The following is a 14,058-nucleotide window of genomic DNA, read 5'->3' as shown; positions in this document are numbered from 1 at the left end:
AGGCTTCGTGCTGTTGAATCTAATTTTGCTTTGACTTCTGCATTATTCTAGTTTTCAGTATTTCAGTTCCATGTCCTAGATTATGTTAAACATGTTAACATTATGCCCAGCTACCATTCTCAAAACTCTGGCCTCCTAATGCCAGCTGTGTTGTTAGCATTGAGCAGAAGAAGTTGACCACCACACTACACTTGCATGGTTAAGTTGCTTCACTCACACCGCTAAGTGTTCTTCTACTAACACAGGGGCACTGTTCATGAGGAGGACTGCCTGTATTTTTGTTATTTATGTTGTGATGTATGCTCAGTGTGGGAATCGGATGTATTATTGTTGCATGGTTTTAACAAACAGGATGGATATCTTTAAAATAGAAATGATCCTTGAAAGTTTCTAAATAACTGTTTCAGTGTACTAGCTCTCTCTGAAGATTTAATCAACTTTATGACATTTCAGTTAACATTTTTACAAAACTGCTGTCACCCTTTTCTAAATGTCTGTCTTTAGACAAGTAGTGGAGTTTTGTTTTGAAACAATGCAGACTATTGGTGGTCAGTAATATTGTAACGTTACCCGATTCTGTGATAGAAACTTGACACACTCATCTTTGCAGCTATATTTAATCAGTGAGAGAATATTTTGTAAATTAAGTCATTTGAACAAATATGGCTTCCGACCTATTCTGTTTGACAATTACGTTGTACAATCCATTTTGAAAAATGTATCTGGCTCATATTGCATTCTTTGTTTCTTATCAATTCACAAGTATTCAATGTTACATGCATATGGCACAAAGTACTGCCATGCACACAGTACATGATTAAACATTAACGTATCGATCAGTTTCCCAAGATAATCAAGAGGATCCATCCCTCATATATACATCTATGCAGCATTTAGGGGATGAAGTTGTGTTTTCTATTGTTGGTTGTTGACAGTAATGAAGCCGCAGCTAGTACCTTGTTATCGTTGTGTGTGTCAGTGGCTAATATTGGTGGTCAGTGTAGCGTGTCTGCAGGCAGCTAGAACCTTGTTGTCGTTGTGTGTGTCAGTGACTGTAATATTAGTGGTCAGTGTAGCAAGTCTGCAGGCAGCTAGTACCTTGTTATCGTTGTGTGTGTCAGTGACTGTAATATTAGTGGTCAGTGTAGACGTGTCTGCAGGCAGCTAGTACCTTGTTATCATTGTGTGTGTCAGTGACTGTAATATTAGTGGTCAGTGTAGACGTGTCTGCAGGCAGCTAGTACCTTGTTATCGTTGTGTGTGTCAGTGACTGTAATATTAGTGGTCAGTGTAGACGTGTCTGCAGGCAGCTAGTACCTTGTTGTTGTTGTGTGTGTCAGTGACTGTAATATTAGTGGTCAGTGTAGACGTGTCTGCAGGCAGCTAGTACCTTGTTATCGTTGTGTGTGTCAGTGACTGTAATATTAGTGGTCAGTGTAGACGTGTCTGCAGGCAGCTAGTACCTTGTTATCGTTGTGTGTGTCAGTGACTGTAATATTAGTGGTCAGTGTAGACGTGTCTGTACACCAACTATTCACAGAGGAGGGTTCATGTTGCATGCTGGATGTTGTACAGGATTATGCTGTTTTCTAATAATGCATGTATCAAATCTCAAAGCTTTTTCACTACTCGATAACAAATTGATCATTGCCATATGTTTTGAAGAAATTTCCTCGAAAAATATGTGCTTTGAGCCAAATTCAGCTAAAAATTGATTGAGGGGTCAACAAGATGACCAAATGGACTTTAATAATTTCTTTTCAAGTTTCGACCTCGCCACATTTGCATGCTGATTTCTTAAATTGTGTTGTACCGTGAACTAATCATTTCTAGATTTCTTATTTTATAGTCACATTTTAGTGTTTGTGTGTTGTGTAGCACTTTTCTTTTGTTTCTTGCTTTCAGTTCCTAAATCCCGTAGTGTGACTGTCAACTCACTTCATGGCTCGCCAACAAGTGCTAACACATCTCAGGTAGACTTAACTCAAACTCCCACGCTCCGACAGCGCCTGATGGAGCCCCCCCGGATAGCTTTACATCAGCAACTTGTTAATGCAGGTACTCGCACGCCAGGACAGAAGGATGCAGGAAAGGCTCAGACACCGACTTCTAAGAGCAAAAGCAAGGCGGCAATGAAGACGTTAACAGCTGCAGCTGGTGCTCAGATACTTGAAGCTCCACTTCCAGTGGGGGCCCTACCCCAACCCAACTTGCCAACACTCAAGCCCAAATCGGTCCTTCAACAACAGCTGCAGTCACCTCTTTCTGGTAAAGGCATAGCACCCAAGCCCGGAGAACAGGCTGTTCTAGCTTCAGGATTGGTTCCTGGGGTGGCGCAAGCACCTCAAAACTTCCCCACTATTCACAATGCCTTGCAGGCCGATGGAAAGTCTGTGTCAAATTTGAATGATTTGCCATTAGAGGTCTTACAAAAATCATCGGATACTAATCTAATCAAAAGTTTGCTGGCAAGAAAGCTTAGTCAGAATATGGTCGGCCGTCAGCCTCAGCCAGTACCTAGTCAAGATCCAACATCTGGCAGTGCCAATCCCTGTGTTGATCTGCGGGGGCCCAGTCCTCTACCTACCACTGACATTGGTGTCGGGCAGCCGCAACAGTTTGACTCTCCTCAAAGTGCACCAGAAGTGGTCACACATCATCATGAGTTTGTACAGCATAATAATCATAATCCTACTTCACCACAGCCACAACCACAACCACAACCACAACCAGAATCTCCCCAGCCTACATCATTTCACCAAGTGCCACTTGCCCCTGCATCCCCAGCTGCACAACAACCTAGTCAGTCACAAAAGACTCCTACAACAAATTCTAAAACGGCCAAGAGCAAAAAGGGTCCTGGTAGCCCTCACCCATCATCCCCAAAAGCCAAATCCCAAACCTCCTCCTCCTCCTCTGGTTCTCGCCCCTGCTCCCCACGTGCTGCCTCCCCACGGTCGCAGCAGGCCTACGAGCTGGAGGTGTGTGGAGAAGTGGAGAGAGCCAAGGATATTGTAAAGTCAGGTGCTGAAGCTTTCATAGAACGTGTTGAGAACCGAAACCTGCAGCAGTGGCAGAAAGTTCAGAAGTCTTTGCCTAAACCGTCCGCAATCTTGATGCCTCCCGAAAACATGGACTCTCAATCTGCTGAATTAAATGCTGTTGCAGTTGATCAGACTGAAGTGAATTCCAATAGGGTTGTAGCCAATGATATTGTCAGTACTTCTTCCAATGTTGTGGCCCCTAAAGATGTGTCAGATTCCAAACCCTCCCAAGAAGACATTCACAGTAAAGCTGAATATGTTTCAAATAACCAGAACATACCTAGTGATAATATTAACAGTGATACAACAACAAACTCTCACACGTTAGCAACAGTGGGGAATCATTGTTCGAAGGAAGATGTGCCGAAAGCGATCTCTGACAGTAAAGCTGTGTGTGGTGTGGTGAAGCAGACACCTGCTCCACAACCAGTGATGAATGGCGGTCTGAGCTCCCCCTTCATCCCGGACTCAGACTTGCCGCCATCCCCGGTTGACACTCATAAGGAGGCCCTCGATCAAGACAAGGTTTTTGTAAACGGTGTGAACGACGTAAAGGAAGAAATCATTAATGATTCCATACAACAGACCTTAACAAAGGATCAGTTGTTGAAAATTGTAGAAAAAACTGGAAAATTAAACGGAATTGTAAATCATGTCGGCAATGGTGACCATATCCGTCAGGAGGAAGATATGGAGGTGGGGGGTAACGTGGGTGTGCAATCCAAGACTGGGGGTGGGGATGAACAGAGGGTACCTCTCCCTGGGGAGCAGGTTAGGTTACAAGCCCCTGGGGGTCAAGGGGATTCTATCTCTCAGGGCATGAATGGCAACAGTGCATATATACCTGTGGCAGGTGGTGCAACACACATTCAGACCACTGTGAATGAAAACAATGTTTGTGTTTCTGTGACTGTCGCTAAGACTGAACTTGATAGCTCTTCACAAACACGTTCAGATCAAAACTCAGACATTAAAAAGTTGTGTAAACAAAACCATGAGAAGGTTGAAATTCCCATGGAGAAACTGGAACAAAGAATTTGTGATACTCGTCATGTCCCAACTCCGGAAACTTCACGGGATAGTGAACTGAGCTCTGATAGCTTTGCTTCCTCCACAGCAGAGTCTGTGGGTGACAAACATTCCACAATAAACATGACAAGTGGTGTCGTCATCACCACCACCACTAAAGACACTGCTCTCAAGGCAGCAGCTGTACCGTTTACAGCAACATCTACAGCTGCCTCCATCAATACCAAGGCTACAGGGAAGCCCAAGCCACGCAAGCGCAGTCGCAGTAATGCTAGCAACACCAGCACCAGCAGCCAGGAATCTCGAAGCTCCGTTGTCATGGTCCCACTCAATCCAGAGTACATGTGCGAATGGAATAGCTGTAAAAAGTAAGGATTCTTGTAGAATTAAGTATTCTGATGTCTTCCTTTGCTGTAGAGAAAACTTAATTTTAATATTGCTTTAAGAGTCTTTGTGCTTGTGAATAATAGGGGGAGTTCCTACTGACTCCGCAGACTAAGTTGTCACAATTTGTTGTGCAGAGTTGCATCCCATGGCCATGCCAGGACCAGCTGATTTGAATCACAGATTCTCCCTGATTTTGATCTTTGGTGTGTCGGCACCAAAGCCATGTTGGTGGGTTCCTCTTAATTGGTAAACTTGCTCTCACATTCTCACATTACTGGAACACCGTTCAAATTGGCATCAAACCCAACAGAATGATTTCCCTGTATGCTAATTAGAAATGTGAAATGTTAGGCTTTGCTAGGAAAACATCCCAACAAGTTTTTACTTAAGTTCTCACACACAGACTTGTCAACCTTTCAGTATATGTTCTTTACCTGACATGTTTGCATGTTTTATCAATTAAAGGTCTCTTGAATTGGTGATGATGTTTGGAACTCGATAGATGTAATATTTTGTATTGGTCTCTTGAACAGGTGCTTTGATAGTGCTCGAAGTGTGTTTATCCATGTGAGTCGCACACACATTGATGCAGACACAGATGGCATCTGTCGCTGGCTGGGCTGTGAACAATTGAAGAGGAAAAGGTGGTCACTTGTTACACACTGCCAGGTGAGTTCATCCCTTCTACCTCCACTCAACCACAGTGGCACAGTGGTAATGTCAGGGCTTGACAAACACAAACATCAGAGTATGTATCCCGGGCAACCAGTTTGCAGATTCTCTTGACTCTTTTAGTACACTTCTGTATGGAAACATGTAGCTAACTATTACTAGGCAACATCAGTGATGGCGGGTATTCTCAACCCTGTATTTAAGTGAAATGGAGTCTGTCAGTCCACATATGATTTAAATAACAGCGTCAATGGCAAAGACATGGGGTATAATGTACTTGAGAGAAGTACTGTACTTATATTTTCAATAATTTGCTGATCCATTTATTTCTTTTCAAGCATAAAGTGTCAGATTATGTCTACACACAGACTTGCTGAAAGAAAGAAATTGTATTCAAGTCTTTCAATTTGACTGATCCTGATTCATGCTTATTGCATGTCTCATCCATTTTCCGAAAGGTAGTGGAAACGTCCTGAACTGAGTTCATGGGGAACAGAAAAACAGCTCACCCGAATGTGCCCCTGAGCCGCACATGTGCTCCGGAAGCATGTGACCAATCTGATAGACTCTTCACTCTCATTTTCACACCAAGTACCGGACTTGTAATCCAAGTTTGAAATTCTGAGCCCCTGCATGGGACCTGAATATGCTCAAGCATTGTACCAAAACACCTAGTTTTACTACATAATTCAGTGCATGAGTGGCAACGATTCTGTTTAAGATTACAACCACCTTCTGTAAACACTATAATCATTTGAAATAAGTGGGAAAATCCTTCCTTCGCGCACTTTACAAACCCACAAAGTTCCCCTTGGGTTAATTGAACAGGTCATGGTCTGACTCGCGTACCTGGTGGAACTTACCACCTACTGTGGGATTCAAGCAATAGGTATGAGTCCGGATAACGTAAAATATGTATTTATAATAAGTAAAATATAATTTATACCTATCCTGACTCATACCCTAAAGCACTCTTCCAGCCGTCCCCTCTTTTACCTCTTACCTGTTTCGGCCGTAGTTATAAGAATGAGAGAGTGACAAGTCTACTGGATTTGATATCATTCATAGGTGTGGAATAAAAATGTATTTTTTTAAAGTAAAAATATCATTTATACTTGTCCTGACTCATACTTATTGCATATCTCATTTCATTTCGTAAAAGTAGTGGAAACTCCCTGAACAGTGTTCCTAGAGAATATAAACAGCTCACCAGAACGCACCCCTGAGCAGAAGCATTTGACCTATCAGGACACCATATCACATGTCAATACACCAAGGACTTCCAAACTAACGCCTTATTGTATAAATTGAAGAAAATCTATAGGTTGTGGTCAACTCAAGATGTATACAGTTTAACACTTATTAATAACATTAAGGAGTTGTTGATAGATATTTCAGTTACCAAATTCTTGCATTAAAAAGATGTGGTAATATTGTTTCTAATTCTGATGTGTATCTGTGTTGCCCTGTTTCAGGACCATCACTGTTCTGAGCATGCTCTGCGAGCAGCACACCAGCGTCGCATCACTGCAGCACAGACCGGTCAGCCCTCCCCCGCCATTACAACACCCACGACCATGGTCTACCCCAACGATGCAGCCATGCAAGCAATCAAGCGATTCACACCCAAACCACCCTTCCCGGAGTTCAGTGTAAGTGCTACTCTTAATTTGTTCACATTTCCTACTCCTCTTCAGTTGAGAATTGGTCACGTTAAGCAGGAGTTGATTCCCCTTGCAACAACAAATGCATACCATCAGCATTGACACACGTTTCTGTGGATACTCGGCACATGTGTTGTTATTCCTCCTGAATATTTCACCATAAACTTACAGCAACAACATGCTGCTTCTTTCTTCCACTTTTGAACTGCCCTCCTTTTTTTAAGACCAACATAGGGTATATGTTGGCTTTTTCACCTTTTTGGGTAACGATCTAGTAGTTGAGTCTCGACTGCCATTTTCACCATGGTGATACTTAATCATGGGTGTAACACAATGACAAATAGCAACATGTACTAGAAATATTATTGAATTTTAATTATTGATATTGTTCAATATGAATATACTCTGATATTAATAAGTCTGTTGTAATCTCTCAGCATAACACTGATCTTCAGCTTAATATGTGAACTAATGTTGACAGTATTACCATTGCCCTGGAGCTGGAAGTTTTTGATGTTGATTGTTTTTGACATGAAACATGAATGAACATTCAGTAGAAACCTCTCATCTTCACAGGAACCTCGAGAAGGTCCAGTGACAAAACACATCCGCCTGACTGCAGCTCTCATCTTGAGGAACCTGGCCAGATACTCAGCTCTTGGACGAAGGTAGGTTCCAAGCTGAAACACCCTGCAGCCTCTCATGATCAGCTATATTGATTCCTTGTGCAGAGTTGTGTCCCTTACTTAGTCATGTGCTGCTTCGGCTCCTAACTGCAGCAACTCATGACGGGGACAGATAGTAGGTGGTGCCTCAAGTCTCTCTGCAGAGTTGTGTCCCTTTGTCATGACAGAGATTGATGATTTGTCAACACTATACATATAATAATGGCCTGTTTCTCTTGGAGATTTCCCTTCACAATCTAGTTAATCTTACAACTCAATGATATGACTGAATACAGTTTAAAGAGGTGTTAAACTGGAAGCACTCAATCATGATTAGAATCTATGATAGGATTTCTTTGGGATATTTAATGTAATGGTTGTTTACTGGAAGAAAAGTTCTTGTGAATTAAAGTAGTGTATTTAGGTTGTGTTTGAATTGGGCACACATTGATTCATTTCAGTATGTGTGGTTGGATGGGTTATGAAACAACTGGCTCTTCAACTGTAGACCTTGATTCTCTCTGTGGCTACAAATCGTGATGCATGGTGTTCCCAGCTGTGTTACTTCTAGCAATACTTAACCAAGCTGCAAAAATGATGCCTGAAGTCAAATAGTTGATTTGTCAGTTACTCCTTACATCATTACATCATTAGCGTGTGTGATTTTGTGCATGGGGTGATGGCAGGGCCTTGTGGTGTATGTGTTGTCTCGTGAGGCTGAGGGCAGTCGGGTAGCCTAGTGGTTAAAGCGTTCGCTCGTAACGCCGAAGACCCGGGTTTGATTCCCAACATGGGTACAATGTGTGAAGCCCATTTCTGGTGTCCCCCGCCGTGATATTGCTGGAATATTGCTAAAACCGGCGTAAAACCATACTCACTCACTCACTCACTCACTCATGAGGCTGAAGATATAGATTCAGTGTGTGAAGGTCATTCTTGGTGTCCCCCTACCAAGATACCCTAACATTTATCATGTATTTTTATGTTAAGAATATTGTCCATAGCCTTGCTTGAGTATTTGAAAACACTTGACACTGTTGAGCTGCCCTACCACAGATGGAACAAAGATAAAAACAATGTAAACGACTCTCCCTTCAGTTTTTAGAAAACACCTAATAGCCCATTTCATTTTCTTTCAGCCTGATCAAAAGGCGAGAACGTCACTTAAGCTACCAAACAATGAGTGCTGTAGAGGCATCTAATGCTCTGGCCAACTGCCTGTGGGAGATCCTCCATGACACCTAGGGGGCGCTGTCAGCCTGCCCGCTTGCCTGCAACCAGTCCGCAGCCTGCAGCTGGAGAGCTGCCCATGTCTCAATCAACTGCCATGGCTGTTAGCCACCCACACATGGCTGCCGCAAATCCATCTTTCCACCCTGCGACCTCCTCATCCCTCAACATCATCAACCACGCTGATTCATCATCATCATCATCATTATCATTATCATCATCATCTTACAATGAAATTAATGTTTGGTGCAGAATCACCCCTTGTTGCATATTATACATTAATTTAATTCTATAATACTACTTGCTACACATAGACTGCTGCTGCTATGGCTGCTGCAGCTATCATTTGTTATTATTCATTGACCATCGTCATGTCATTCTCAGGTCATGTGATAGGCATCAGATCCTATGATTTCTACATAATCATTTTTCATTGGTCATTTTACAATTCATTATTTTCATGTTTGACAGTATTTGTAATTTATGTTTAGAGGCTAGCTGCTGGCGACTGGAAAAGTCTAGGTACTGTTAATATCTCCCTGTTATTCTTTGTCTTTGTATTTATCTCAGAGCAAAAATCTCCATTTTTTTCACATGTCAATTGTTGTAGTAAATTTTGCACAATGGGATCTTTCAAGTTGTGTCATTGTTCATCAACATTAATTTTAATAAATACTTTTTGTGAATTCGGTTTTATTGTCTTCAATTTTGGGGATCTTATAGATAACCTCAATAAAATCATTTCTCACATTCGTCAATATTTGCTTCAGACAAGAGGTTGTCTTGGCCCCCTGCCTTCAATAAAAGGCAAAGGACATACCTTAGGGCATCCTTGAGAATCCAGTATAGGATATCTTCACTCTATTATGGACCAATTGTGTTGATTGATGCTCATGATGGCAATCACTCGATTATGTGGTCCAGACTCTTTATTTACAGACCGCCATCATATGGCGGGAATATTGCTGACAGCAAACAAAACAAAGCATCACTCTATTATGGACCAATTCACCACAAAACATTAGTTTTGATTCTGGTTTAAATGAAATTATGCAGGGTGGCTAAAAGTGGTTAAAGTGTTGGCTCGTCACGCCAAAGACCTGGGTTCGATTCCCCACATTGGTACAATGTGTGAAGCCAATGGACATCCCTTCCTTGTTTTCTCAGCGTTAGAAATTGGCACTAGTCCCGTAGTCCTTGCCAAACTGCTCAATAGTTAAGGTATCATAAGGACTAGTAGAAATTTGCCATTTTTAAGGGTTTTGCTATATGTTTTCATTATGAGGACTAGTGGACTAAAAATGTTAGTTTCTACCGCTGTTTTCGTACTCAGCAAAACATATTTTCCAGGTAACAGTTCCTTTGTAAGGGGCTTTTGGTTCAATCAAATGTATTGAATGCTTGCAGGGACGAAGCCTAAGATTTGAAATTAGATCTAAACCGAACTTGTGTTTGGAAGAGGTACTTTGATTGGTTGTTGATTTAAGAATTCATGAACAGAAGAAATTCTGTGATAAGCTAGTGATCAGAGAGCTGGAGCTGGCAACATCACTTCGAAATGAAGCTATGATGGTGGTGGATGGATCCAGGGTGTTTATCATGGCATGTGGTTCGTGCACAGGTCATAAATCAGGAGAAGTGAAGCTGACTGATAGTCCATGGAAAGTTGACTGTGTTTGGCAATGTGGCTCAGTTTCTAGGGCTTCATGTGGTTCATGTGTCTCCTTAGGCAAATTACTTTGACCTGTGTTCACCCAGCAGTAAATGGGTTCCCAGTAGGATGAGATGGTCATGTTGTATACTCCCCAGGTGGCTGAGAATGAAAAATCAAGTGCGCACTGGTCCATTGACCGGGATAATAATGAGCTTCATACAATACACTGGATAGACAAGGATGACCTTGAAGCATTCGTTGAAATATTACAGGGTGACATTTAGTAATTAAACAGACAATCTGGCTGTGCACTGGGAGCAGTGGAATGGAATAGTGGTAATAAAGTTTGCACTGAAGGTCTGGGTTTGATTCTAGACATGAGTACAATGCATGATTCCAACCTTTTGTGTCTAATGTGTAATTATTGCTGGAATGTTGCTGAGAGTCGTGTAACACCATTCTGCTTACTCGAAGTGTACACATTTAGAGGGGAATCTATGAGGTTGAGATATACACCAGACATACAGTATATTTTACAGAGTATATTTTTTCATTGATCAAATTCCATTACGAAAAATCAAGTTACTTTTTCAGTGATGTTTTTTCTCAATGTCAGTTCTCATGCCAGCTATTTCAGAATTTCTGCTAAACACAAGACTCAAGATGGGTTTCAATGCCTATCCAGTCCTTGACAGTTGACATTATTGTTAAGTATGAGCTTCTGTATTGTTAGGTGTGCACCAGTGTTGGTAAGAAGACAATTTGTTTGAAGTTCAAAGATGTTATGTAATCCCATGAAATCAAATTGGCAGGATGACCCTGTAGTTTTAGCCACACTATTTTCTGTGCACAGTTGTGTCCCTTTGGCATGCCAGGATCTGCTGGTTCAAACACCCAGAATCTCACTGATTATGATCCTGGGGCCACCACGGATTTCACAGAAGTAGCAAACATCCTTCACTGCATCACTTTGGGCTTCCCTCTCAACATAAACATGCAATGATATTGATGAAATACTTTTCAAAGAGACTTGTTCATAGAGATAACCTCTTTGGTCATGTAAACAAGGTGCCCATGCTTGTTATATATCATACTTGCCATATTGTTCGAGATAAACTTAACAACAGAAGAAACCCTTCTCGTCCATGGTAATCTGCAGATGAATGAAAATCATGTCTGGTGCGTCAGAGGCCCCATACGGGATTCAATACAGAATCTGATATACCAGCTTTGGGGCATGTGTTAGGTCAATAGATGACAGACGAAACACATGTTTAAACATCTCGTTTGTGGTGCGCTGATATGAGAGGTGAGTCAACATTTCTCCGAGAGAATAATCCCCTTTGTAAGGTGTCGTCAGCAGAACAAACATTCTCCTGACAGCGAATCTTCTCACAAGGAAAGATTCCCCCAGAGTTGTGACCTTGATTCTCATATATGAGTAAGTATAATCCAAAAGAGGCAGTCTTCACACGAGTAAATATCCCCCCAGAGAGGCTATTTTCATACGAGTAAAGATTAACCCAAAGTTGATCTTCAGGTAAGTAACTTACCCCCAAAATGGTGATCTTCATAACAGGAAAGTGTGGTCGGGTAGCTTAGTGGTTAAAGCGTTCGCTCGTCACGCCGAATACCCGGGTTCGATTCCCGATATGGGTACGATGTGTGAAGCCCATTTCTGGCGTCCACCGCCGTGATATTGTTGGAATATTGCTAAAAGCGGCGTAAAACCATACTCATCCACTTACTCACTCATAACAGGAAAACAAACCCTAAAGGTGTGAGTTTTTGTACGAGTAAAAATATATCAACCAGTCCCTCCGATGCGTCTACATATCCACAAACATCCTCATCCTTTATAAACCCAAGCGTATTTTTTTAAACAAAAACGAAATAAAGTGTATCATAAGACAAAACACAACGTGCAGTAATTAGCACATCCAAATGTTCCATCTCCATGGTCTGTGCGTGTCTGCGTGAACAGCAATGCAGTCGAGCTCAATGCGGCCAGTACCCTGGTTCATCATTTATAACAGAGAGGTACTTAATTTCACATATGACTTTATTTCATCATCTGAAAATCTACACAAAGACCTAAAGAGCACCAGACCCATATTGACGCCAAGGGTGTCCCGCTCAGTGATTGTCCTATCAGGGCGAGAGAGAGAGTAACTTGTTTAAAACAACCCCTAAGAGAGTATTTTAGTAAAACAATCCCCGAAGAGAGTAACTTGTTTAAAACAACGCCTAAGAGAGAATCTTGAGTAAAACAATCCCCGAAGAGAGTATCTTGAGTAAAACAATCCCCGAAGAGAGTATCTTGAGTAAAACAATCCCCGAAGAGTGTATTTTCAGTAAAACAATCCCCTAAGAGGTCTCCATACGGGAGTATCTTCGAACGTTTGAAACATTCCCACCAGTAGATAATGTCCAGGGGCTACATTGCCGAGAGGTGATCTCAATATTCCAGCTACTTCACGGCGTTTCAGCGAAATGTTTGTGGAAAACCCAAAACCACAAAGGTCCTAGGCCATGATCTGTGAAACCCTCGCTCACTGGTATATGATGCGGAGTGAGTCAACATCGTTACTGGGTGGATTCTGGGATTCGATTTGATATGTTTAAATACTTATTGATTACAAGAAACCTTAAAGCACGTATTAATGTTTGCCCGTCAGAAAAAGACCCACAGAGGCTTGATACCATATACCTTGTACTTTGTATTAGTTCCCATGTGGTTGATATGTTGAGCAGGAGAGAGATATTCCACGGCCCGGTGCCACTCTAGGGAGAGCAGTTGTAATTAATCTGCATGTGGAGGCAACTCTTTGGTTGGCATTCCAGAAGTTCGTGAGTAAATAATTAAACGTACAACTTTATGGCTAACAACTTCTGGTTTATTGCATTTAGCGATGTTTAGATTAACAGCAACAGGTGACGGATAACAAGTAGCATACAGATAACTGGATGAAGCCGGTTGTGCTGTAAGGATAAGGATAAACTGTTGTTGTTGTAGTCACTCCAGCTTGATAACGATGGAAGAATCTCCATCCAAACGTCGCTAAATGCAATAAACCAAAGCTGTTGTTATCCATAAAGTTGTACGTTTCTTGAGAACCGTGAAGATCCGGGGTAGAATAGGTCTTCAGCAACCCATGCTTGCCGTAAAAGGCGACTATGATTGTCGTAAGAGGCGATTAACGGGTTGGTTGAAGAGCCATCGATCCCAATTGCGTGGATCGATGCTCATGATATCGATCACTGGATTGTCTGGTCCAGACTCGATTATTTACAGACCGCCGTCATATAGCTGGAATATTGCTGAGTGCGGCGCAAAACAAAACAACTAACCAACGTTTCTTGATCATTAACTCGCAAAAGTTACGAAAGAACAAGGACTAAAAAGGTGTCAACTATTAAAAAAAGGACAAGTGTTTATAATAGTAGATAGATCATCCAAATGATACTTCGTTGTAATATTTATCTCACAACCCATGCGAACGGTTGTTATACAACCTCATTAACATCAGATCTTAGTTCTCGCTATCGCTAAACAAAAAACTAAGATCTATTTTAATGTGATTGGGTTGTTATATCATCGAACGGCATTGTTGACGTCATTCGAATCACATTGTGACATAAGGTCGGAACGACGTCACACTAGAAACGACGTCATAGCCGAAGATTGTTGACGTCATTCGACAATTGTGGTT

General features: G+C 41.7%; 1 protein-coding gene across 2 annotated transcripts in view; it reads left to right on the top strand.

The window, feature by feature from the left end:
- The window catches only part of LOC124111830 (AT-rich interactive domain-containing protein 2-like), a 49,407-nt gene extending 40,030 nt beyond the window's left edge, over positions 1-9,377 (top strand). The window contains exons 17-21 of one of the 2 annotated variants that reach the window (XM_046471673.2): positions 2,059-4,441; positions 4,994-5,129; positions 6,608-6,784; positions 7,373-7,464; positions 8,601-9,377. In XM_046471673.2, coding sequence (XP_046327629.2) covers positions 2,059-4,441; positions 4,994-5,129; positions 6,608-6,784; positions 7,373-7,464; positions 8,601-8,706 — 2,894 coding nt within the window. In that variant the 3' untranslated portion in view covers positions 8,707-9,377. Of the gene's footprint in view, positions 1-1,905; positions 4,442-4,993; positions 5,130-6,607; positions 6,785-7,372; positions 7,465-8,600 lie in introns of both variants that reach the window. The other variant, XM_046471672.2, reaches the window with a different exon arrangement.
- Positions 9,378-14,058: the final 4,681 nt, after the last annotated feature.

Source organism: Haliotis rufescens, unplaced genomic scaffold (assembly GCF_023055435.1).
Source record: "Haliotis rufescens isolate VD_foot unplaced genomic scaffold, xgHalRufe1.0.p SCAF_5, whole genome shotgun sequence".
NCBI lineage: Eukaryota > Metazoa > Mollusca > Gastropoda > Lepetellida > Haliotidae > Haliotis > Haliotis rufescens.
The sequence above is the reverse complement of the archived record's forward strand: the minus strand, read 5'-3'. Positions and strand labels throughout refer to the sequence as shown.